Raw genomic sequence first — 26,446 nt, 5'->3', positions numbered from 1 at the left:
AGAAACTTTAATCAAAAGTAATGTGAACCAGAGAGTTCGCGATCGACCAAAACAATGACCCAGAGAACGAGGGACCAGGTCAGTGAAGGACCAAAAGACCCAGATAGTGATGGAACTGGAAAGTGAGTTACCTAGAAAGTGAGGAAACAAGGCATTGAGAGACCTAGAGACTGAAGGAACAGGTCAGTGAATGACTAAAAAAAAAACACCTGAAGAGTGAGGAACCACGTCGGTGAACAACCAGAAGAGTGATCTGGAGCTCGTGCGAGCATGTGAATGACTAAGGGCCGTATTCACCGACATGGTTTAAACTGTAGTTAAAATTTTTGATATAGTTTAATTCAGGCTTTTAACCAATCTATGTTGATCTCTTATCCAAAAATTGTGACTACTGTTTAGACCATGTCGGTGAATATAGCCCTTAGCACCGCACCTGTAATTATGTCTATGTTTCTAAGCCTTGCTTTCTATCACTCGCATGCCAGTAAACTTTCATGATCGCTCACCGACCTGGTCCTTCGCTTTCTAGCTCACTCTGTTTAGTGGGCTTTTCAAAAGCCCAGGACATCAAATTTGAGGAATGCAAACAGACAAGAAAATTAGACTATAATGGGAGAAGAGCGGGACAAATTTTTGTGTAGCCCACAGGTGGTCAGCTTCTTGGCGTGCCTACTCTTACCTTAGCAGACGGCTCAGGGTCGTATTCACCGACATGGTTTAAACTGTAGTCACAATTTCTAGGATAAGAGATCAACATAGATTGGTTAAAAACCTGAATTTAACCAATCCGTATGGATCTCTCATCCAAAAATTGTGACTATAGTTTACACCATGTCGGTGAATACCGCCCTCATAAACACATTCAATCACCGCTGATTATTATATTTTCGATGTAAGGTTGCGCCCGATAGATGGCATTGAGGCATGAATTCATATTTTCGAGGGTAAAATGAGTAAAAACGCGTTAATAAGCACACAAAATGGCAGGTAACGTTTCCAGAAACTTTAATCAAAATATGAGCCTCCGGTTTTTTTTATACACATACAGAAAAAAAATGTACATAAAAAGGTTCGACGAACAATAAGTTATTATGTATAATAATATAGAGTATTTACAACAAAAACGTTTCTTTCTCTGGTCTCATCACATGTTGCCAAATAAGATCACATAACTCCAATTTTTTTTTTAATGAAAATTTGGGCAGTTTTAAGGGTAGGATTCTAACACAAAGGACAGGCTCATTCACCCAGAGAAAGAGAAATGAGAGAGAGAGAGTTGTAACCAGCAACTCTCTCCCGAAATGTTAACACAAGGACGAGAAGAATTATTAACAGATAATAACACTTTTAATGGTAAAATTCACCGCATAAGGATTAGATAGGATCCTTTCATCCTGAATCAAAAGCCGGGGGGGGGAGAAAGCGCCGCCTACTTTACGATCGGGCGTGTCTTTCCTTAGGAGTTTGCGGACGTGAGTTTTTTCGTGACGTCATTTAGAATCAATCCCCATAGAACTTCGAGTTCAATGATTTGAATGAGCTTTTTTACAGCACCAAAATGACGTCATCAGATCTAAATGGGTAGTTTGTAGCGAAACCGGTGCGTTTTGGATGCCTTCAGCGTCGTTCTTCACCGTCACGGAAGCTGAATAGATCGCTTGTTCGGTGTCTTCAGTGTTGAAAAAAGACGTCGGGGGAAGCCAAATGGGTAATTTTTGGTGTCTCCAGAACCAAAATGACCACACGGAAGCCGAAGGGGTAATTTTTTGGTGTCCACAGCGTCAGAATGTCGTCCCAGGAGCCAAAGAATGGTTAACTCTTTTAGATAAAAATATATCTTCAGCGTCAAAATTAGCGTTATGGGAAGTCAAATGGAAGTCATTTGGGTGTTTCCAGCATCAAAATGGATCATGGAAGCCGGATGAGTGATTTTTTTTTAGTATCTTCAGCATCCATCGACGTCATCGTCACGAAAGACGGTTTTTTTTTTGTGTCTTCAGCGTCGAAATAACGTCACGGAAGCCATAGGCTAATTTATTTGATGCCTTCAGCGTTCATGGAAGACAAGTTGATAAGATTTTTTTGGTGTCTTCAGAACGATAATAACGTCACGAAAGCCAAATTGAAAATTTGTTCGGTGTCTTTAGCGTCAAAATTACGTCACGCGTCAGAATGACGGAAGACAAATTGTTGATTTGTATGACGTCTTCCGTGTCTAAAAAAATGTCATGAAAAGGATAGGACTGAAGAAATGACGTCATTTAACGTGAAAATGACGTCATGAAAGCCAAATGTGTAGTTTGTGTGGTTATTTTGGCGTTTTAAGTGCCGAATTGACGTCACGGAAGCCAAATAGAGTGATTTGATTTTTATCTTAAGCATCAAATGATGTCCTGGGGAAGCCGAAGGAGTGATATATTTGATGTCTTAAAAGTCAAAATAACGTCACGGAAAACAAATGAATTTCTTTTTTTTTGTTGTCTTTAGCATCGAAATGGCGTCCCACAAGCCGAATGGTTATTTTGTTTGGTATCTTCAGCGTCAAAATGACATCCCGAAGCCAAAAGCTAATTCATTTGATATCTTCGACGTTCATGGAGGACAAATTGATAGGGTAATTGGTGTCTTGAGAACCAAAACAACGTCACTGAAGCGAAATATATCATCCCTCTTTCGTTCAGCGTCGAAACGACCTCATGGAAGCAAATGGATAATTTGTTTGGTGTCTTCAGCGTTGAAATAATGTCACGGAAGCCAAATTGATAGTTTGTTTGAGTGTGTTCAACGTGATGATGACATCACGAAAGACAAATGGATAGCTTTGTCTTCGAAGGATAGTTTGATCGACTGTTCAGGTGGCAATGTAACGTCACGGACGCACAAATGGATAGTTCCTTTGATGTCTCCAGCACCGATATGACGTCTCCGAAATTAACGCCTCTTCTTCTCCAGTAAAGACACGTCCAATCGAAAAAGATCACGAAATAATTGTTGTTAGGCACCTGTTTTCGACAAGAAATCACAAAGTCATGGCTCAAAGAACAACTTCCCAGACAGACGCGGATCCAAAGCAATGTGTCGGAAGGAGTAATTTGTTGTGTGGGTTCGTTAAACTGTCCCGTATTTTACGGGACTGACAGTGTTTTCCCAAATTATTCGGTTACCCACCCTACTCTGGATCCACGTTTGTTCCCCTGAAGTTCGTTCATGACCGAACCGATTTATCTCTGAAGCTGAACGGATCCGTGGTACCTGAGATCGGAAGCGTCACATATCCGGCAATTCCACACATATACAGACAGTTAACAATCAACACAACCGGTAGATATTCACTCTCCATTAACGCCCCATTGTCCAACACCCCCCGATGCAATGAGAATACACGAGACATCCCTGGTAAAGTTTGTCCAAAAAAAAGCTGCTGCCAGAAGCGCATAAAAGACAACGATGATGGCGGGACATAAGTAACCGCCACATATACACACACAACACACATACACTCAGTCTTCAAAAATACTGCTTTTTTTGCATTTATGCTATATATACGACGACAGATGGCGTTACCGGCAGTTTTCCACCGTGCGAAGAATGTCTTTTAAGTATAGAAGAGAGATTTTGCGCCGTCTGAAGCGTTGACGGACAAACTGAGGAGATCATGGATACTGGCCGGTGCGTGTTTACGAGTTAATAAACGAAAAAGTAGCAAAAAAAATGTTTTTGTACGTCATAGTATGTCCGTCCCGTCTCTGTCCGAATGCCACGTGGTGGCTCCTCTTCCTTCTTCTCAAAGAAGTCTCTTGGCGGCGATCGCGGACGCCATCAGGACTAGTAGGCTCAGGGCGACTTTGCCCCTGGCGGTGGTGTCGCACCGCATCGCACCGTTGTAACCTTGCATGAGCGGCGTGGCTGTCGAGGACTGATCGTCGCCGTTCTGCTGCAGGTCAACGTCGAGGTTCTCCGAAGGGTCGACGTAGTCCGAGTCTCCTTCCTCTGGGGTCGTGGCCTGGGTCGTCGTGGGACCTATGTAGATCACGGGCTTCTCGGACGCCTTCAACGAGGATCGGTCGGCCTGGGACCGACAGTCGAACCACCACACGGATGTCGATCTAGGATACGGTGGAGTTCCCGAGTCGATCTGCACAAAGAGAGGAATGACAATCAATGGATGTAGCCAAACACAGCACTATTATGAGAATGTCATAGAAATATTTATATATTTTTTTTGTTCGTTAAGCTAGTCAGATGGCAGAACGACCTTCCCTGCTGCCATCTAGTGAGCTTGGCGATTATTCACAACTCGGTATCCCCTCGAAACCGGCAAATTTCAGCGATCTCAGATGAAATTGGCAACTTTTTTGGTGACAGTTAGCCATGTCCCCTACTTTATATTTTTCTCAATTACATATGGTCAGCTATAAGAACAACTTACGTCCTTGTAGATCGTTCCTGGATCCGCAACATTCCTCGAGAAAAATACGGGATTTGAGATAGAAAATACGGGACCTCACCAATTATCACCATACAAGTGTCAAATGAAAACAAATTTGTCACCTATCGATGAGAATCACTGAAAAATCGCCAATGGCAGGAAATGAAGGTTATATCATATATCAATGAAGGAAGGAAACTGTATTTCGATAAAAATAAAATAAAAATTAGGCTTCGTTGAAAATACCCGACAAAGGGTCGGGATGTCCAAAATTACATGAAAATACGGGATATATAGTCGCCTCTTTTTTCGACATCCATCCCTTCAGTTTCCGAGAAATTTGATCAAAATAGGAACTTTTTCATCGTATTTGCTAGATGGCAGCACCACGTGAGTATATGAAGTAACTTTAAAGTTGTCATTAAACACGCTAGATAGCAGCATCACACTAGCATAAAATAGTGACGGTAGAGCGTAAGTAAGTAAATAGTTCCATCTAGCGAGCTCGATGACAACTAAATCTAGAGATCGATAACGCGAAGAAAACAACTTACGGAGAACGTCCTGTCATTGAATCTGTAGTAGTTCTTGCCCTTGAAGAAGTATGTCCTCTGGTTATTCCATTGCAGGGCGGCGTCGATGTTGTCCGGTAGACCTTCCCAATTGCTTATCGGCTGCGGGTATTTGGCGCTGACCGGTGGCTCGCTCCGGCTATCGAATCGCCAATAATTGCTCCCTTAAAATAAGAACAAGATCCGAAATTTAATGTCAAATCCATAAAAACTGGCGACCGTCGTTGGTGAATATCTGCCGAAATCGAAACCTTACCTTTGAAGAAATACGTCTTGCCGTTGCCGCTCCACACGAAAGCGGCGTCCACGTTGTTTGGGACGCCCTCGAATCCGACTGACATGAGTTTCGGGTAGCCGTTGTCCATCTTCTTGTTCCGAAACCTCCAGTACTTGTCGTTCTGCGGGAATTTAGAAATGATTCATTTGGTGGCAAAGCAACACAGATACGATTCACGCCAACAACATGAACATGGCGGGAGGGAAAATTTGTGTTCAAGTTGAACCTCACCTTAAAGAAGAATGTCTTCCCGTTGCTCCACGTCAACGCGGCATCTATGTTACCGGGATGGCCACCCCAGTCTTCGGATATCTTCCTGGGATACCCGTCGGCTATTCCGTTCTGCAGAATCTCCCAGTAATATTCTCCTACAAAGAAAAAATGGACACACACCGATTAGTCGCCATCGTATGAAGCTCTGCAGGACAGATTAAAATCCTATCTACAGTATGGGAGGAGATACGGGCTCCAATGAGCACGGGGACCCATATCCAAGATGCGAATGGGTGAATACAACACTCATGTTTGTTGCATTGGCATCATCATCATCACCATACCTTTCCAGTCCATCTCCGCCTATCAGCGCTTCAATTTCCCGCCGTTTGGCAATTTTTCAGAGATTTATGCAGTTAATTAGCAGTTTTGTTCACCTTTGGCCTAATTTTTTGGCGGAAATTGGCATTTGCACTTGTTTTCTCGTATTCTAGATACCAAATTCCCGTATGTTTCGCGGGGAATATGGTTAGACTATGGTACAGTACTCTAATGCAATTTGAAGTCCATGTCGAAATACTTATCTCTTGCTGCCATCTATCCAAAAATTTGGAAACTCCATTAATTAGTCACGTACAGAAAGATAGGAGGCATGCTGTCACTTATTATTTAAAAATTAAACGAAAAAACTATCAACAGTGCTATTTCCAAACCATAGACGGCATGAATGAATGCCGGAATGCCCCCCCCCCCACCCTATATCATGCAAACTCATCACCGATCAAAGCCGTCCATGTTTTATATGTCAATAAATATGGCATCCCGCATGTTGAATTCACAACCAGGCATTAATGGAATGTTCCTGACGATATCGCTGATATAGGCTACCACCGACTTAACACTCTCCCTAAAGAGCGTCTGGTGGGGAAAAAAAACGCGCCAATGATTGTCCTGATAACCCGACAAGTGCAAAATTATCGATAAACACCCATTGTTGATAGCATTACTGATGTAATGAAGTACGGTCGGTCTTGACTTCCTGTATTTTCCCCCGATAGCAGTACGACTTTGACCTTTTAAATTTCACAGCGACAAAAAATATTCCCTTGATGAAGAGTTCACTGCTACCTAGTTTTCAAGGATGTGGTACTAGACACGAGTTTTATTTATTTTTTTTAATAAATCTGACATAGATGGCAGCAGCTGTTGCATAAACGGTTTCGTTTTTTTCCCCGACGATGTTTTTCCCCGTCTGTCGATAGATGGCGCCAAAGGCCCAATGCATTAAATTAATATTCAATAACAGAGGGAAAAGAAGTCAGGGCCCCCATAATTTAAAGACCTCAAATTTAAACGGCATATATTCAAGGGTGACCAACAAACCCCCACTGTAGGTCTCCCACATGTTTTATTTTTGCAAAAAAATCCTCGTTGGCTTCTTAAAAGGCTTTCACATTCGAGTTAGGCTGGCCTCGAAATTAATTCTCTATAAAAGAGATTTTCAATTTTCTGATCAATTCTTATGCCTTTGATTTGTTTATACCGTCTTTTTTGCATTTAATAAATTATGTCTTTCTATTTTTCATGCCTTTTCAATATAGGGTGGAGTAGTCCCTAGCGACAAAATCGTGTTCACCTCTCCCCCCCCCCCCAACAAAAAATCCTGATTACGGCCCTGCTTAGGGATCCTTCGAAACTCGAATCCCTCCCAAGCCCGCAGTTATGATGAGCTGACAAAATTGATACCATTAATCCAGTACTTCATTCAAATAAAAATACAGTACAGTGTACATACCTTTGAAGACGTAGGTCATTCCGTCTTCGGTCCTAGTGGCGGCATCTATCGACGAATCCTGACACAAATCGGGTGCCCCGTCGATGTCCGGGTTCTTCCTCGGGAACGTGCCCGGGGAATCGGTCGAAGATTTGCCTCTTTGGCGACCTGTAACATTCCAATAAATAGTGATGATGAGAATTAAACTTTTAATGAACAAGTGATTATTGTTAGATACGAAATTCCATAGTAGAGAGGTCATAGTTCGGATTACGTTCACTAGATGGCAGAATCAGAAGCGATATACTGCTATTCGACCACAGCAGTGATTAAAATTTAATCATCAAAACACGACTTCATCTTCCGATGGGAACGATCACCCCTCCCTGCAGCCGAAAAAATATAGGATGATTCGTCTGCCCAATAATTTACGAGATGACTGAACGGACTTTTTACAATTCGTCCCCTCCCGTCATATCGTCATCGATCGACGCCTGTCCAGGGCTTCCCCCTAATCCCCCCCCCCCTTCCTTCGCCCCATATTAAAGTCCTTCTCATGTGAAAATTCAAATCCCAAAATCTGGAAAGCAATTTCCTGGTCGGACTGAGGTTGAAAATTTCTCCCAGCATGGTCTATCCAACTGCTTAAGTCCCTTTGGGGGGTCTCATAATACTCCTTTGATGGCCCTTTACTTACACGGAACCCGGACCCCCAGCTGCATGGATAATGATATTTGATATTAGGTTTGTTTTAGAATAAATATGTATAAATTGGCTGGTGAATCCACAGAAGGGGGGGGGGGGAGTTCTAAGCACTTCCCTGCCCCGGGGACCCTGCTGATCATAGTTTTCCGGGAAAAGTGATACTCTTGAAACTTTCTATCAGACTATTAGTACTATACCAGCCAAATAATTCACATATTTATTATCAGATATGGTATCACAAGATCCCACTATCACAGGGGGCCCAACACCCAAGTCAACCCATGCGTTGAGACAGCCCTAATCAGTGATCACGTAATAATTTTAGAAATCGGTTTTGAAACGAGCAATGATTTTACCTTTAAAGGTTTCAGTTTTGATTACGCTCGCTAGATGGCAGCAGCACGGCTCCGAATAAATTTTTTTCGGAACTACAATCTGGTGCTGCTATCTACCGAGCTTGATAGCAACTGCAGCAAATAATAAGAGTAATATCGTACCCGTTTTATTAATGATACTCACCATAAAGAGCCTGGATACCCAAGATATCGTCCTCGTCCAGCGTGAAAGTAGGTTCGTAGCCCCTGTAGAAAGGGGCCATGAGGGAGGCCCTGACGTCCGAGTGAGACAATCCCAGCGAGTGGCCGAACTCGTGCGCGGCCACTTGGAAGAGATTCGTACCTTTTAAGGAGAAATGAAAACATACAGTGAATTCATGTGGACATGACTATCATTTTCAGTAGTTTCAACCATGTTAAGGGGTCCCACAACCCATAAACCAAATGTGGTGGCCCTTGGAGATATCTGATGTTGCTAGATCACTAAAAGTGGCCAGCGGTATATTAACAGATGACTTGAGTGACCATCGCCATGGTTCCAGATCACTCAAGCGAACCGCGGCACACTTATGTATCACTTTAAGTGCAGTTTAAAATCACTTAAGTGGGCCGCAACATTACGGGCCATTTTCGAGCGCGATCTGTATGATCCTCCTCCTCTTATATAAATTTGAAGAGGAGGGGAGGGGCTCTGTGGGTTGGGTCGTGAGAGAGCCATTAAGACGTCCCCGTGTACACTTACCAGAGTATTGGTCGATGGTCCACTTCTCTTCGTCGTCGAAATGGGCGTCGCCGCCATATTGCGGGAAGAAAGCGTGGGCCAGGGTCCTTCCGGGGCCGTCGAAGGGTTCGCCATCGCCATGTTCATTCTCCTCGAAGCGGACATCGATGTGCACTCGACCGCTCTTCCTCTCGATGAACTTCAGTGGCGTCACTTCACCCCAGACCTACAAGAAAAAAGACGGCTCATTTCAAATTCATGGGTCCACATAATGAACAATGGTTGAATCATGTCCTGCAGCGCCCCCCCCCCCCACACCCTCCACCGGAAAGCTGACAGGGCGCCGGAACAGATTGGTGGGGGGGGGGGGGAGCGGTTGTAGAATCAATCTCAATCATTAATTATGGTTTTTTACTCATGTTAAACAAGTTGAAAACGGCTCATGAAAAACCTATGCTTAGAAAAACGAAATCCTACCGGGGAGTGGAGGGCTTACTCTAGGGCCCATTCGACACAAAGGGGCCTGGGCAAAGCAGGAATCATAGTGCCCCTGAGACTAGGGTCAAAGTTGATTGGTTAGCCATTGAATATACGTTGTTTAAATTTCGAGCCCCCCCCCCCCCAAATAAATCATGAGCCTTAGGCAAATGCCCCACTTGTGGAAATCGGGTCCCGTATGGAAACCGGAAACCTTGTGGTGATTACTCATCAAATATAGATTTATTATTGATTATTCTTTTCAAACCTCTCATGAATGGACTGACCAGATTTGTATGAGACATAATCGGGACATTAGTTAATTTTTTATCAATTGCCACTAATCCTCGCCAAATATTACCCATTCTCACATAATGTCACCAATTCGCGCAAATACCACCCATTATCACCAAATATTACCCATTATCGCCAAATATTACCCCTCATCACCATATACTATAACAAATTCTCACTAAATGTTGTTTCCCTTTATTACCAAATATCATCAATTGTTGCCAAGCTCCTGCGTTTTATCGCCGAATTGATGTGAGTAAATTACAAGAAAAAGTGTTTTTCTAGATCTGAAACAATTCAACTATCTGCCGGGACGTCCACTTGGCTCCTGTTCACCCCTGGTCATGAGGTCAGTGTAGTCAGGGCAGCAAGTCCTCCCACGTGTTAGAAAATTCGCCCTTTTGTCCTGTTTAGGTTACTGGAATTACAGTCAATTTTCGTTTAACGAATACCGTTATTACGAAAAGATCTCGTTTTAACGAAAACTTTTCTAATCCCTCCAGGTAGGAACAATTTGGAAATCTGGAACTCCTTTATATCGAAATTTCGTTATTACGAAATTATTTCTCCAGTCTCCTGGAGTTCGTTATAACGGGATTCCACTATATTTTCCTTTTTTTTTCCGAGGATTTTTTTGTTTTTCACTCTGAAACACATTCATTTCATTGACGCATGAGTGTTTGTGTGGTGTTTTTTTTTCCCACACATGTTCACACACTTTCATCACTCGCCGTCGAAGTTCCCAGAATGCGTGAACCCAAGTTGCCCCCAAAGCAGGGCAGACGGTATTCTAACCCCGGCCCAGCTCGCTCCAGGATAACGTGAAAAACGCAGTCCGAACGGGATTCGACTGTATTCCAAGAGTACGCACGCAGGCGTCTCCCAATCGAAGTTTCCAAATCTGGTAACCCTAGTTTAGAAGAATAAAAAAATTAGTTGCAACTCTGTGTGAGGTTTGAGCCCCTCACGCAATAGGCATGACGGGATGAAAGAGCGAAGGAGGAGGAGAAAGGACCTCCGGGAAAGAAAAACAATTGAGTGTCTCCTGTGGGCATGGCCCCCACATCCTGGAGTATGGCCCTTGGCTGGGATATTTTTTGTGGGCCCCCTGACCAGACTTTCACGGGCCCCTTTATGATGGATGCATAGCGTGAAAAACAAAAAATAATGAAAATCATCCCGGGCCCCAGGGCTGGAGCCTTGCCAGCCCACCCGTTGTGGGACGATGCCTGTGGACTCACCTGCGGTAACTTGAAGGGCTCACTGTATGCGAGGAAGGTGTTAATATTTTAACGTTTACTGTTAAAAGTTATAATCAAATCAACCATTATCAAAAAGTGGCAGTGTTTGTGGTTGAAGGCAATAATCAATCGTCAAAAACGAACCCGACGAATTGGAAACACGAAGAGGCGGTGGCGCCATCTTCGTTTCGACCAGTCAAACACCTGCTTAAATTAAGCTGTTATTTCCAAAATGAGCTTAAAAAAGCTGCTAATTGCGATGGTTATCGGATCCATCAGCCATTCGCTCTCTCGCGGAGCCAGTTTCGCAATGTGAACGGCCTTGATCGCCGCCAACATCCTGGGTCCGAGATCTCTTTTTTCCCCTTTCTGTGTGTGTAGGACAAAAGAATAAAAATGGAGGAAGTTTCATCGCCATCTCCCTTTTTGTTTTCCTCGTTCTTTGTGCGCGAGTGTGTGTGTGTGTGTAATTTCACGCACAAACTACTCTTTTTTGAACCGGTGTCGGCCAATTTCCAAGTAAAAAAAAAAACCAAAGCAAAATGGCTGACACAAAATGTAGCGTGTGAAAAATAGATCTGGATCTCTCTTTTTATGGGCTGCCATGAATTCTAGGTTCGTGATCCCCAGTCCCGAGAAAGTAAGCGATTGTCACTACGGATACCTGTTCAAATATTCAAAATCGATCCTGTCACGATCCACTGATACGTCAAATCACTCGGAAATCGATGCCAACGGATTTCCAATGCCCAAGGAGAAGATGGCGCGACACATTCTAACGTACGGTCAGTACTTTGGCCTGATGGTAATTATTCATAGTAATTACCAAGCCCGGATGTTCTTCGTCCAAATGTGGAAACCAGACGGAAAAGAGCATATTTACAATTTGGCTGCAGTCACAGAGCGAAAAACACAACAACGGATTGCATTGGTATATGAACTTCGAAAGTGTTTCGCCGAAGATGAGAAGTCAGTTAGGCCTTCCATCGGCAACAGAAAGCAAAGGAAAAGAAGTGTTGGATAATACATCGAAAGGAAATTAAAATCATAGCCCACTGCTTGGAAATGGCTCCCGCCTCACGATAGTTGTTGCCTGCTGTGAGCAGTAGTGCCGTCTTAAAGCATGGGCACGGTCCGGGGGCCTCAAAAGAAGAGGGGCTTCAAAAAAATGAAATCCGGTTGAAATTTTCTATAATTACCTGGAGGTAGGACCTCAGAAAAACAACTTGGCCTGGGGGCCCATGATGGCCTTAAAACCACCTTGGTGAGCAGCAGCATCTTTTTTTCTTTTTTTTTCCAGAGCGCAAGAGACGATAATTGTTCTCATGCTCGCACACTGAAGAGTTATGTATTAAACGAGGGATTGCTGAATTTTGAAAATAATGCCAAAAAAGCCAACCATATAAATTTTATCTCTTGCAAAACAAGTTAAAGAATTTGAAGAGGATGTTTTTTCTACTGATGGGATCATTTTGTTTCGCAAAGTGTGTGAAACTAAAGTTGCAGCTGAACAGAAATTTACTGTCACACATCACATTGGAAGAAGTCTCAATCATCTGCACTCCTCTTTGAACAGTGTCTACACCATCCCCTTCGAAGAAGATACCCTTCTTCAAGGGAAGGTGCGACACATCAATATCAGCTGACATACCTTTTGAAAAGCTGAACAATTCAAAGTTTAGGGACTTCTTAGAGAAAGTACACTGCATACATTAACGCTGCGAAAAAATTACGTGAGTTTTATTGAAATGATGGAGAAGGTAAGATCTTCCATAACAGGCAAAAAAAGTTTCTTTGTTTCAATAGATGAAGCTCGCTCTGTTGCTAATGTCATCATAGGAATTCTCGGGACGGATCATCATGGAAAATGTTTTCTATTCAATTCTGATATTCTACAGAAAGTGAATCGTTCCACTATCTGTCAACTTTTTGACAAAAGCATGAATGTTTTGTGGCCCCCCAATGGTGTGAAGCGCAACAATATTTTACTTTTCTTGATCGATGCTACTCCATATAATTATGATAAAAGCTGGGCGAGCGATCGGAAGTTTCTATCCAAAAGGTGTACACGTGAATTGCCTCGATCATGCAATGCATAGCATTTGTGGAGAAATTCGATCGGGGTATTCGAACGTTGACCATCTTGTTTCCAACTTGAAAAAGGTTTTTGTAAAATCTCCTTATATCGCGTAGAAGCTTTTAAAGCCAAAGCTCCTACATTAAGCTCTGCCCACAAAGCCTGCGATTACGCGATGGGGAACATCTCTAATGGTTGCATATATTACAGCGAAAATTTTCAAATCGTCAAATCTATACTAAATGAATTCAATCCGGAAGATGCTGCATGCATTAAAATTGTACAAGCTTTCGAAGGACAGTTGACGTACACAAGATCAAACTTGGGTATTCTGGTTTCTATTATCTAGTCCTTAAAGAAAGAAAGCATGGAGCTTATTGCATAGGCGGAGATCGACTTGGAAGTCTGGGGGGCAAGGTCATTATTGCTGCGGGGGGCACGATGACGATGATGTCAATTCATATACAAACATATACATTAGATCTGCCCACTCCACTTTCGATGCTGGGGGAACAATGCCCCCCCCCCCCGTATCTCCGCCCATGGCTTGAAGATGAAGTCATTGAAATTCTTAGGTTTTCCAAAGATAGGGTAGGCCAATCTGTTATAGCAAAATTCGACGAAGTAATCGAAAAAAACGGTGGATTTAAAACTTTCTGTCTTGAAGGGAAAAGTTCGAAAATCTCGAGATTGAAGAGGAAATAACTGTCAGTGAATGAGTTTTTTTTTTGCAAAAATGATGCCTTTATGACATCTAAACCTTCAGAAAGGGGACAAGTTCGAATATGCATATTATTCTTTATGTATTTTCGCGGTACATATTTGCATATTTTCAGATTACATACCCCCATTCAAAAATTGCAGTTTTTCATTAGGCAAATTCTATTGGTAATTTTTGATGAAATTTTCGGAGCATTTTTTTTTTTTTGGGTGGTGGAGGGGGGGGGGGGTTTCAGGGTTTTTTTTTATGGTCACTTCTTAGAACTGTTTAGGTAAAAAAAATTCGGGACTTGGCGTCAATTTTGGCTGTCCTGTTTTCCTCCGGAACCGTTTGCTTTGCCCAGGATTCGTTTGCCTGGCAGAGGCACATTCGTGCGCCGGAGGGCTGCACGAATTTTGCCGCCCTTCTACTATTCTAGTCTAATTTTCTTGACTACCCTTTTCCTCGAATTCGCCGACCTGTGCTATAATCCGATTACCCTCCCCTCAACTCCTGCAAGTACATCTGCGTTAAAGTCATTCTTTTAGTCATTTACATGCTTGCACACGATGTTTTGGTCACTCACATGAGGACCGTAGCCAGAAATTTTTGGGGATGACGAATAGTATTTCGGGGGGAAGAGACTAAAGTGATAGAAGAACCCTCCCCCGTGTCATCCCAGCCTTGGCTCGCATGCTTGCACACTCTCTAGGCAATGCCATCTTAACGCATGTAATGCCATCTCCACGTGGCACGACCCGTTCGCCTGAAGTTCAGGGCCTTCTTCCTTCTCCAGAGCATCATGGGCCCCCGGGCGAATCAATTCTTCTGAGGCCCCTTATCTGACTATAAATTCCTGCTTACCAATTTACATGCTTGATCTCCAAATTCTTAACCAGGCCGCATTATTCGGATGGGCCTATGCGTTACGACGGCACTGCTCAACTGCGGGGGGTGGCAGTGTGAAAACGAGATCTGGTTAAAATTTCCGAAAGTAAACACGTTTCAACAGATAACAGGCTTCAGAAAAATCACTTTGCCCGGGGAGCCTTTGCCCGGGCTCTACGCCGCTCACTGACCTGGTCCCTTAATCGTAGGTCACTCGTTCGGTCATTCACATGTTTAGTCATGCTCTAAGTCACTCTTTTGCTCACTCACTGGCCTTATCCCTTGCAAATACGCCACTGTTGTTCGGTTGCCCCTGTGCGTCTTCTTCAAATCATACATCCCTGAAACACCAATCAGAAGAAGATCAATAAGGATGTTATAAAAACGTCTTATTAGGAAATCCTCATGATACAGCTTCCGGGGGAGGGGGGCTTTGTTGTAGCCGGGAAGGGGCATCAAGACAAATTGCCTTGTATAGGGAGAAAACCACCCAAAACTGCAGTTTTTAGTGTGTGAGCCCGCATCAATATCCAAATATTTGACCACCTTATCAATATCATTTAATAGAGCCTATTTATTTTACCTGGATCTAGAACTTTCGTTTTGAGCTTCAAGGAATAGCTAAACGCTAATCCTTGAGAGAGAAGTGGAATTGAGAAATATCCGCATATCAATGCACATCTTGCGAGGACGCAACTGATCGAACACTCGAGCATGCTTCTGTAAGAACCAGGAACGCCGGAGACAGCGGTGGATGGCAAAAAGGTGCGTATTTCCTGTGTCGCGTTCATGTTGTTAGTCAAAAATAATGTGGCAATGTGTTTGTTGAAGCCATTCCAACTAATTCCGTTTCCCTGAATTAGTCTTTTCTTGCCACTTTTCTGAGTCCCTGCCTTCCCCCTCCCCGTTTTCTTGTTTTTCTTACCTCCTCTCTTAGCCCCCTCCTGAATTTCTGCACCTACTTTGCCCTTTCCCGAGTTTCAACCCCCATCAGATTATTTCTGAATTCTAGCCCACATTTTCCTTTTTCCGGATTTCTTCTTTTTTTCTCGGTTTCCGTACTCCTTTGCCTTTTCCCGAGTTTCTGCTTCCCTTGGTTTCGTGAATTTCTACCCTTTCCTGAATTTCTGCCTCCCCTAGTATGTATATCTGAATTTCTGTCCTTTGCCCTCCCTTCCCTTGGCATATTTTCTGAATTTCTGCTAACCCCCCCTCCCGTCTTTTTCCTTTCATGAATTTCTGCTTCCCTTACCCTTATCCTGAATTCCTCCACCCTCCCTTCCGGCTTCCGGCGTCCCGGAGGACCGTTAACTCACCGATGATGACTAGAACCCAGACAACTAATCTTAAAACAAATTACACCATGCTTTTTGGTTAGGTTTTGCCGGCCATTCCTTCGATGCGGACGGGTCGAAACGAAAACCTCATTCGCGAATACCCCTGTCAATGAGATTTCACGAGCCGATCATCCACCATCAATATTTGGGAGCAATAGGTTGAATATACTTGACATAGACGTGTGCTAGCGATCCGGAAAATGTCGAGGACACATTGGACATCAGTGAGGCGAGTGGATATCGGGACGTCTCGTTACAGATGATTCTGAATTATGACGTTGACTTGTTTGGACACGATGAAAGCCGCCCATTCGATTAATATCGAAGAGTTTTCTGGAATTGTTCGATCGGTTTCGACAACGGGTTTTTTCCCCCCACATTTTCGGACATTTCAAAACTCTGTGACTCTTGAGGTTTGAAACGAAATAAAAAAAAACCCGTTTCCTTTCTCTGCAAAACACGTTCTACTGCATCGTAATTAGACAGGTAATATTCCGAAGGCGTTTATACGCATCACAGGCCTAACCCTTTGGCAATGATGATGATGATGATAATAATAATACAGTCATGGATCCGCTGCTGATCCACTGCTGATGATGATGATGATGCCTCTCAATTTTTCCCTATTCAATATTAAACGTGGTGTCGCGCAACTTTCCTCTGATGGATGATGTCTTTAATGTCATATTGGGAAAAATAGCTATTCACGATTATGACCCGGCTGCAAATGGCAATCTATTGACGTAACTGGGGTTTCCTTTATTATAGGGATTACATGGAAATCGCGATTGCGTCGGTGGTCAACCCTTTGGTCACATCAAACAGTATTCATAGAAATGATTCACCGTTCGACGAAATGAGGAGGATGATATGGGTTCTGATCCGCAGGCAATGGGATATTGTCGATTCGCGTTCCGAGAAACTTTTCTTTTCGTTAGTTCGAGTACGTGGATTTGGCTGATGCCTTAAAATGGGATCGATCAAATCCAAGGAACAGATGTAACACTGGCGGGATCCAAATCGGATCGAAAGATGTAATGTTGGGAAGGTTGAATCAAACAAACATGCACATTTAATGAAACCTGAATCGAGAGATGAAACGCACAGAATCCCTGTTGAATTGGCAGATGCTACGCAGAGAATCGGAATGGAATCGGCAGATGATACGCAGAGAATCAGAATTGAATCGGCAGATGCTACGCAGAGAATCAGAATTGAATCGGCAGATGTAACGTGTGGGAATCAGAACCGAATCAACATAGGCAGCGTCTGTAGTCAGAATCGAATCAGCTGAGGCAAAGGCAACGTGAGTAATCAGAATTGAATCGACAGATGCAACGTGGGGAATCAAAAGTAAATCGGCAGATGTAACGTGTATAATCAGAATCGGATCGACAGATGAAGCATGTGTTATAGAAATCGAATCAATTAATGCGGGAAATCAGAATTAAAATGATGGATTTAACGTATGGAATCAGAATCGAATCGGCAGATGCAACGTGAAGAATGAGACTTGAATAGACAGATGAAATATGTGTTATCATAATTGAATCGAAAGATGCGACGTGTGTTATCAAAATCGAATCGACACGTGTAACGCACAGAGTTTAGAATCGAATATTAGTTGTATCTACAGATGTAATGCGGGGAATCAGAATTGAACTGACAGATTTAGCGTATGTAATCAGAATTGAATTGGCAGAGGCAACGTGTGTTATCAGAATCGAATCGGTACATTTAACGAAAGGAATCAGAATGGAATACACAGACGTAATGTGTCTAATCAGAATGATATTAACAGATGCATATATATCGCGAAATCAGAATCGAATCGGAAGATGGAACAAATTGACAAGTGTGACGTATCAAGTGACGGAATCGAGTCAACAGAACCTTTGGAACAGGAATACGTATACGAATGAATCGGCAGATGAATCGGCATTGGTACGTAAGAAGCGTATATTCTACATTGGACCGATACTACAAATGTTGCGGCCTGCGACTCGACACGCCTGATCGAATCGACAGATGTATCGCATTGGGACGCAATCGGTGCAGCAGATTTAACAATAAGAGTCCGAATCAAGAACTGATAGTAAACTATGAAGAGATAAAACCTCATTACGTTTGAAAATCTTTGGTTTTAATGAGGAGCCATTCAAGTATTACGTAAGCAGATTTTCAGCCATTTTTGACCCCCCTCCCCCCTTGTCAGAAAAAGTCAGTAAAACCCTGACTGCCCCTCCCCCCGTCAGCAGCTTAGAATATTTCATATCTTCAAAAAGGGGTGGTTGATGACGTAAGAAACCTTCGAACCCCCCTCCCCCCCTTGTCATCAAAAGTCAGCAAATCCGAAACTCCCCTCGATGCTGACGTAATACTTGAATGACCCCTGAATGAAAAAATGAGCTCTTTCTTTTCAATCGACAACGAGGGCCCGCGTTTTATCTTCGTATTACAAGTGCAACTACGCTTTTCCATGTGTGCATGAAGGACATCCCTGCTCCAGATCTCCAGATTCTAGCGTTCTCTGACATCACACAACTCACACTGATATCAGGAGAGTCTTTCGTTTGCACAAGTTCTGGATGCAGAATGCACACCTTTTTGGGTTAACAGTCTTAAGGATTAAGGTACGGCAGCTTTTCTGTGTAATTTTGATTGCGGAAGCGACCTCTGGCGTTATGATTTCCTGACATCCCGATTAGGTTTCGAAGTGTGTGTGCACCGGATAGTTCTTAAACGGAGTATTCGGAACCTTTCGCGGATGTCGATTCCCTATGGGACCCTCTTCTCACTTCAAGCGTGAATTATGTCACCAGAGTAGACATGACGGTAGCAAAGAAACGAGAGTATATTAATTACCTTGAAAGCCCTAGCAATCTCCTTGTCGACCTTCTGTCGGTCCTTGATTCGCCTGGGGTACTTGCTGATCCTGTACGTGAGATCGGTGACTCGCCATTTGCTGCCTGGAATCGGTGAGAATCGCATTTTAGCATCGACATGATCCATTACAGAAGATAGTATGGCAATAATAGAAAATTAACATGCAGAAATCAAAGGCGCGTTATCCTACCTTGCAGCGCGTAACGTTTCCTCCTGGCCGATCCGCTATGGCCGACTTTGTCCCTGACGCCGCACCTCGGCATGTTCATCATCGTCAGCGTCGTGTTGTCCAACTGGCCTGCTCGAAGTAACACACAATGTCAATCCCATATCCATATAAATGAATTTAACACCACCGTATACATTTATTTCGAAGAACCGGTGTGTTTATACCATCTCTACCGGTTCACGGAAAATTCACCGACAGGAATACTCACCGACAACAGTTCGTCACCGAGAGATCGAGTGAGTGAACGAGTCAGTGAGTGGCTGGGTGACAGAGGGAGAGAGAGAGAGAGTGCATGACTGAAGGAGCAAGCGAGCGAGTGTGCCAGTGACTGAACGAGGGAGAAATTGAGCAAGTGAGCGAGAAATAGTGAGCGATTTTATGCGAGAAAGTTTGAGCGAAGAAGGAAAAAAGGTGGGGGGGGGTGAATGAGTAATAGTGAGCAATTATGTGACAAAGTTTGAGTGAGCGAGCAAGTGCGTGAACAATAGTGAGCAATTATGCGAGAAAATGTGACTGAGTGAGCAATAGTGAGTAAATTATGTGAGAAAATATGACTGAGTGAGCAATAGTAAGCAAATTATGTGAGTAGGCACATACGTAAGTTATTGAGCAATTCAACTGGCGGAACAAGTAATTGACCAAGTGAGTTTGGTGAGTTATGTAATCAACGAGTCAGTGACTTGTGCACTCACTCGATCACTCACACGCTCTTTATAATTCGGCAATTTTCTCCCTCACTCGGTCATCTGCTCGATTGTTTGCTCTCTCGGTCACTCCTCTCTTTCACTTGCTCTCACTGAAACCATCACTCACTCGATTTATCTGTGACAAGCTGTGATCGATCAGTGAGTTTTTCCTTTCGGCGAAATTGCGCGGCAGTGAATTGTCGTCCGTGAATTTCTCGGAAGTAGTTTTTACCTGTTTCGTTCAGTCCCGCGAATCGTTGAAAATCCAAGATGGCGTCCTTCATTGACATCTCGCTCATCAGAGACGCGCTGTTGCCTCCGCTGTCGTTCATATAACCGTATTTCTGGAGGTACATCTGCAACAAAAAAAAAGCACGGACAACCCTCATGAGAGCGGAGCAAGGATTATATGCCCTAAAACAAGTGGCGCAATATGCTTTTAAAATGCCAAATATGCATAAAAAACCCCCAAAATATGCACTACAGACCCAAACACGTTACACGTCACGTCACGTCAGTGTAGCGTGTTTCGGCCTTAAAAAATCCTGAAAAAGTTTAAAAAAAATTCCAAATTACGTACAAGAAATGAGGAAAGATCGGATATGTTTTTAAAATGCATACTTTGCATTTCTTATAATGCATATTCATTCGCCAAAAAATATAGCGCGGAAGCTTTCTGCGATAGATGGTGTCTGATTTGTACTGCGGGAAAATAAAAGATCGATGTTAGGGGCCGTTCAAGTATTACGTTATGATCGATGGGGGGGGGGGGAGGAGTTTCCGATTTGCTGACTTTTGATGGGGAGTGAGGGGGGTGGTTTGGATAATGCTTACGTCAGCAACCACTTTTTATGAAAATATGAGTTAGGATTCAGAGGGGCAGAGCTGATGACGAAATTTTGCTGACAAGGCGGGGGGGGGGGGTCAAAAAGGGCTACAAATTTGCTTACGTAATACTTGAACGGCCCCTTACATGAAACCATTATGAGCGATACTCATTTGAAAAACTGCATTTTTAAAAAAATTAAGTTTTAATGAATCTTCAGAAATATGCACTCGTTCTGAAAATTCTTTGATTTTATGCATTAATGCTAAAAAATGCCAAAATATGGACATCAATATGCACATATGCATTTGCATATAATCCGTTGTCTACTCATGAGTAATCATAATCTTTTTCCTATAAGCTTAAAAAAAATGGCACGATTGTAGAACTGTGTGATTGCTGTTGCTCGTAATCATGATAACGCGTATTAAGTAATCACAAGGCAATTCTTGAGTCATGCGTCACAGAGGTTCTCGACTGTGGTCCGCGGACAACATGAGTCACTTCATCGAATCGCCGTCGGTTCATTAAGTAACACATCAATGGGTGCCGTGCCTCGGTGGAGAAGGGATATCTCGCGGTCGATCGAAACCTAATGGAGCTCTATGCAAACGACAAAGAAAAGGGCGTTCAAGTGTCTTCCCTCAATCCCCCCCCCCCAGCTCCTCGTAAAAACCGTGTAATTGACGCGTAAGAATCCGGGTAATGCGGCTAATGACACAACAGGGAGATCCTTATACTTTGAGAAGATCGAAGAGCTCGTCAAGGCCAAGGGCACAACGTGACACTCGAATCCTAACCACATTCACGACATGTGACGCGATAGATGGCGCTAAGATCCGCCGCGCTAGAGGATGGAAATGGGCCATGAATTGACACATAAATTTCCACGCCAGTTATTCGGGGGATTTCAAAACAGATGGCGCCATTGTCTATAAAGTGGGATGGTCAAATAATTGAAACAATAGAGAGACTCCGCACCATGTGTGTTTTAGGCGAGCAGTAGTAGAACCGTTTCGAAGACGGAGAAGGGAGAGAGCAAAACTTAATCCGCTTCAGATGGCACAAAAGCACCTCTCTCTTTTGTTGTTGTTATACGCGAAACAACACGTGGCAATGTACGATGTCAAGTTCAATGTCTCGACAGAGAGTGAGAGTTGTTTCCTTCAAGGCCATCATCATCACTATCTCCTTTGCATTGTAACAATTTTCAGGGCGGGAATTCGTTGTGGTGTATGTATGTATGCATATAATGGCTGTCGCGGCCCGAGCGAGAGAAAGATCTCGTCTCGCCCACCATTTTTCGGAATATGCATATTTGTTCCTTTCCCGAGGGCGTTTCTATACGTTTTCGGCTGATATATAGTATACACATACGAATGTCCGGTTGTGTATAACTGTTATTAAAAGTGATGATGCTAATATAGTATTGATATCAACGTAGGCGAGAAGCGGCGGAAAAGTTGCGAATTCCAACAGTGATTACTAAGACCACGACTCATCCTGGCTAGATCAGTCCAGTACTTGCTGAATGATTGGAAGCGGTTTTACACTTATTTTGATTCCCTTCCCGGAGCCGCGAACCACAATTCGAGAAACGTGTGAAATTAATTATAACTCCCTCGGAACAACCCATAGACTTCCCGCAAGCGATGCACATCGAATTTATGATTCGTTCCACCTTCCCGTTGAAAAATAACAGGGAGAAAGTGGCCAAAATGGATAACGGCCCCGGGCAACAGAGTGAATTCTCGTTTCCAGTTGGGAGCCTCTCCGTATAGAGAGCGTATTTTGATTCGCATGACGTCATGTCTTTTTGACTCGGGTAATTTTACCTAATGCTGGGGCACTAAACAGCGTTGATCGACCGACTGATCCTCCCGCTTTTGTCGCAATGAATTACGGTAAGCAAAGGGTGTCCATACTTTGTGATTTGAAAATCTGGTAACTCCATTTTCTCATCATTTAGAATGCGAATAGTCCTTTCACTTTTAAAAAAAGGGGGGGGGGATCCGACACCGGAATAGCCACAAGGTTGCGGGGCAAGGACGGAAACCATCCACCATTCGATGCACCAGATGAATGAATGTATGTGACTCCACTTGTAGTGAAGAGCAGTGCCAAGGTTCCAGCTACCGCAGATGAAAGTACCTGATCTGAGAGTGAAGTGAGTGGCATCCTTCAGAAACGAGTGGCTTCGAATCCGAAGCACTTGTGATTTCAAGTGGCCACTGCCTTCTCTCTTTCCCCCCCCCCTCCTCAATATCCAAAGAAACGGGGGCTACAAATATAGTTACAGTTTTCCGAACCCACTTCTTTTTTCTCACACTAAAAAAACCCCCACTCATGATACGTGTGTAGTGAGCTATCGACTAATCGATCCAAGGATCGCGATTCCTCTTCCTCCGGAAGTTGCTGAACAGTTTCCGGAACGCTTGTGGATGGTCGTGTCTTCTTGGAAATTTTCACTTGCAAATGCCTGCCTTCATTGATGAGGTTTCGGTTTCTTCCGCTTTCGAAATATTATCATTGGGCAACGACGAAAAATAGCAGCGGGATTCGCAAAATCGAGATGATAAAATACGGGACAAAATTAATCGTGTCAAATTTCTTGACACAAAAAAGTTGCCTAACGTAGAAAACATTGCCGATTATGGCCAACATGGCGAAAAATTGCCAAACGGCAAGAAATCAAGAGCTACTGCTAATCACAATGGAAACGCTATTCAATGGGAAAAAAAAGCGTTATGTCAAGATAATTCTCTCTTCTTCTATCAAACCCGAACACAAAATCCCAGTTGGCGTTGTGTTGCAATTTAATGCTATTCAAGCCGCTTTCATAGATAAGAGAGATGTGTCGGAAAAGACTGCGTACCTCACAGAATGCGCACGCATCTCTGGTTTTGCGTGTGAATTTAGTGCTGCTATCTATGTTACAAATTGAAGAAGACAGAGACGGAAAACTGTCTGAGTGAGGAGATATCGATGTTTCAGGAAAGGAAAATTCTTCTCTGCCCATCAACGGGACTCGAACCCCGGTCTCTCGTGTGCTCTACCAACTGAGCCAGGAAGACAGGCAGGATTGCTTCTCCTTGGAGCGTATGTATATGTTGAATGGCTCCGTGCAATGGACGGTGGCAACATTCTGCTAATAGCTTGAACTCGAACAATCGCACAGATACCCACGTTAATATTCCTTACGGAACCTCTAACGTAAAGGGTACCGGTTGGAAAAGTAGCAACACCCTCCCCAGCCCATCAGATCCCTCCACCCCACCTAATCAAACATCAGAACACTTTTTCAAAGTACATATATGAGGGTAAAAAAAATTAAAATGTATAGTAATCCCAAAATAGCTCGCAGATGACATCAGGGCCACCAGATGGCGGTATATGACGAAACACGTCACTCTCCCTTGTTAATACGACAGATATGGAAAACTGGCTGTGAGGAGATTGGCTGCCCTCTCGAAATTGTACCTGTCTTCATAGCTTTGTTGGTAGAGCACTCGTCCGGCAAACGAGAGACCGGGGTTCGAGTCCCCGTGAGAGAAGAGATGAATTTTCTCGACGTACACTAATATCTGGAGAGAGCCTGGTACCCAATACCATCCCTCCCACATCAAGGAAACGGACCACTATGGTGGTGGAGGTGTCATGATCTGGGCAGGCATCATGTTGGACGGCCGCACACCCCTCCATGTGTTTGGCAGAGGGTCCGTGACTGCTAGAAGGTATAGAGAGGATATCTTAGAGCCCTATGTTTGACTTTTCAGGGGAGCAGTTGGCCCTCGGTTCCTGTTCATGGACGACAATGCTCGTCCACATCGGGATCACCTGGTCAACGATTATGCGGAAAGTGAGGATATGGGTTGGCCAGTCAGATCTCTGGACCTAAACCCTATAGAACATGTCTGGGAGGGCCCTTGCATTTCACCATCCCCCTCCGAGAGCCATCCTGGAACTGAAAACTGCGTTGCTGCAGGAGTGGGACCGATTGCCACAGGAACTCCTCAATTGCCTCGTGTCCAGTATGCCGTCGCTCTGTGCAACCTGTCTGACTGTGAGAGGGTACCATACCCCCATATTGGACTCATTTTCGGTTCGATTTCGCAACATCGATTTTGGACATTCCTGCAATGATGAGCTTTACTGAAAATCATGCGTGCGTACTATGACTTTTCTAAGGTACATCTTTCTCTGTTATAAACTGTGTATTCGTAGCAAATTTCATTAAAATCTGTCCACGAGTTTTACAGAAATTCGACATATCTTGATTTTGCACACGAGTGTAAACCACGCATTCGTCCATATTTCTCTGCAGACCTTCTAGCGAATTGGTACATGTTGGAATGCGCGTATACGTGTTGTGAACCTAATGAGGAGTTTGTTTCTGTGCAACGCTAGTTATGTGTAGTGCTACCATCAATTTTTTTTTAACCATGAGTGAAGTGTAATGGTTTAATAATTGTATCGTTGTAGGCTTGTTGCTCTCTCTGTGGCGAGACTTTTTCAACGGGAAGATCGGCTCGCATTCGAAGTTGGGAACCACAGAAAACTAACTTCATCCGACCACCACTGTGACACCGGTGGGGTTCTAATCCGGCTTCTTCCGTCTCTATGACCACTCGATATTGAAGAACCACAGAAAACAAACTTCAGCAGAACACCCCAGCGCCGCTTACGGTTATCGAAGCCAGGTCCTTTCGATGAAAGCCACTCACGAGGATTACATGGCCGCACAGGCGTTTTATGATCGAAACAATGGTTGGTTCGGCAAACATTGAGATTGATGACATGACATCGAGGCGAGAATCCAGAGGGGCGCTTGGTGCGATCGCCCGATGATATGGGGAAAGGAATCTGTGTCCCGTATGTTACGGGACAGTAGTACAATTTTCTTCCTTTCAAACTGAACACGACCCCAGACTTCATCGTCTAATGACAATTTTAGCCATTGCCTTCGAAGGGTAGTAGTAACTATGAATAAACAATAAGTCGACACGTCGCCCTGGATCGCTGGAGCCTGATAGCAGCAAAAGGATCCGACACCTGCCCGAAAAACCAGCCAACCTTTATCTTCACGACGCGCCATCTATCGACCAACCATGATATTAAAGCAGCCTATGTTTTGCTCTTATCGATACACAGTTAAAGGCAACAGAAAACCATGAACTTCTCATTGATTAGTATCAGCCAAACTTGAAGAAGCATTTAAGTCACATCAAGGGTATTAAATGACCACCAGGTGCCCTAATGACCGCTAATTAAAAGACACTAATCCATTACCATCAGATTAAAAGACGAAACTCGCCCCCAAGGTTGAAAGAACCATTAAGGATTAAGGAGCTATTGATCTAATTTGCATATGTATATATTCACATGAGAAAGCCACTCCCCGAAATTCTCCAAAAACGAATGAAAAGAAGGCTTCTCCCAATGTGTTGTCGCACGTGGCCCCTCTTCTGAGTTGGTTCTCAAGTGGCTTCGCCGAGCCTCTTGACCAACTTCGAGGCCTCTCCGTTATGACGGGCGCAGACGCCATTAGAGAGGCATCGAAGCTTTATAATGAGGTTTTAGTGGTGGGGGGGAATGAACACGTCACACCATCACGTGGTGGACATCATCACAAAACAAAACGGCAATTGAAAAACCAGACTGCGTGACCACGAAGATTCAAGTTACGCCAAATGTTGCATAACGAAGATGTCCTTGTTGATGTGCGGTCGCAATTTTATAATTAACACACCAGTCGCTCTCGTATAGGGAAGTAGTGCGT

At 43.7% G+C, this 26,446-nt stretch overlaps 1 protein-coding gene across 1 annotated transcript in view; it reads right to left on the bottom strand.

The window, feature by feature from the left end:
- Positions 1-989: 989 nt before the first annotated feature.
- LOC149070983 (matrix metalloproteinase-28-like) overlaps positions 990-26,446 on the bottom strand; it is a 38,120-nt gene continuing 12,663 nt past the window's right edge. Inside the window, exons 2-11 of the mRNA XM_089248560.1 lie at positions 20,074-20,197; positions 19,117-19,224; positions 18,906-19,009; positions 9,048-9,252; positions 8,490-8,648; positions 7,287-7,433; positions 5,510-5,646; positions 5,258-5,399; positions 4,984-5,165; positions 990-4,135 (exon numbers count right to left, since the gene is read on the bottom strand). Coding sequence (XP_089104686.1) covers positions 3,785-4,135; positions 4,984-5,165; positions 5,258-5,399; positions 5,510-5,646; positions 7,287-7,433; positions 8,490-8,648; positions 9,048-9,252; positions 18,906-19,009; positions 19,117-19,224; positions 20,074-20,197 — 1,659 coding nt within the window. The 3' untranslated portion in view covers positions 990-3,784. The remainder of the gene's footprint in view (positions 4,136-4,983; positions 5,166-5,257; positions 5,400-5,509; positions 5,647-7,286; positions 7,434-8,489; positions 8,649-9,047; positions 9,253-18,905; positions 19,010-19,116; positions 19,225-20,073; positions 20,198-26,446) is intronic.

The sequence above is a fragment of the Pholcus phalangioides genome, unplaced genomic scaffold (assembly GCF_987345545.1).
Source record: "Pholcus phalangioides strain wild (caught in Gottingen) unplaced genomic scaffold, Ppha-v1.0 ptg000020l_1, whole genome shotgun sequence".
In the NCBI taxonomy this organism is placed as follows: Eukaryota; Metazoa; Arthropoda; class Arachnida; order Araneae; family Pholcidae; genus Pholcus; species Pholcus phalangioides.
This window is presented reverse-complemented; position numbering and strand designations above follow the sequence as displayed.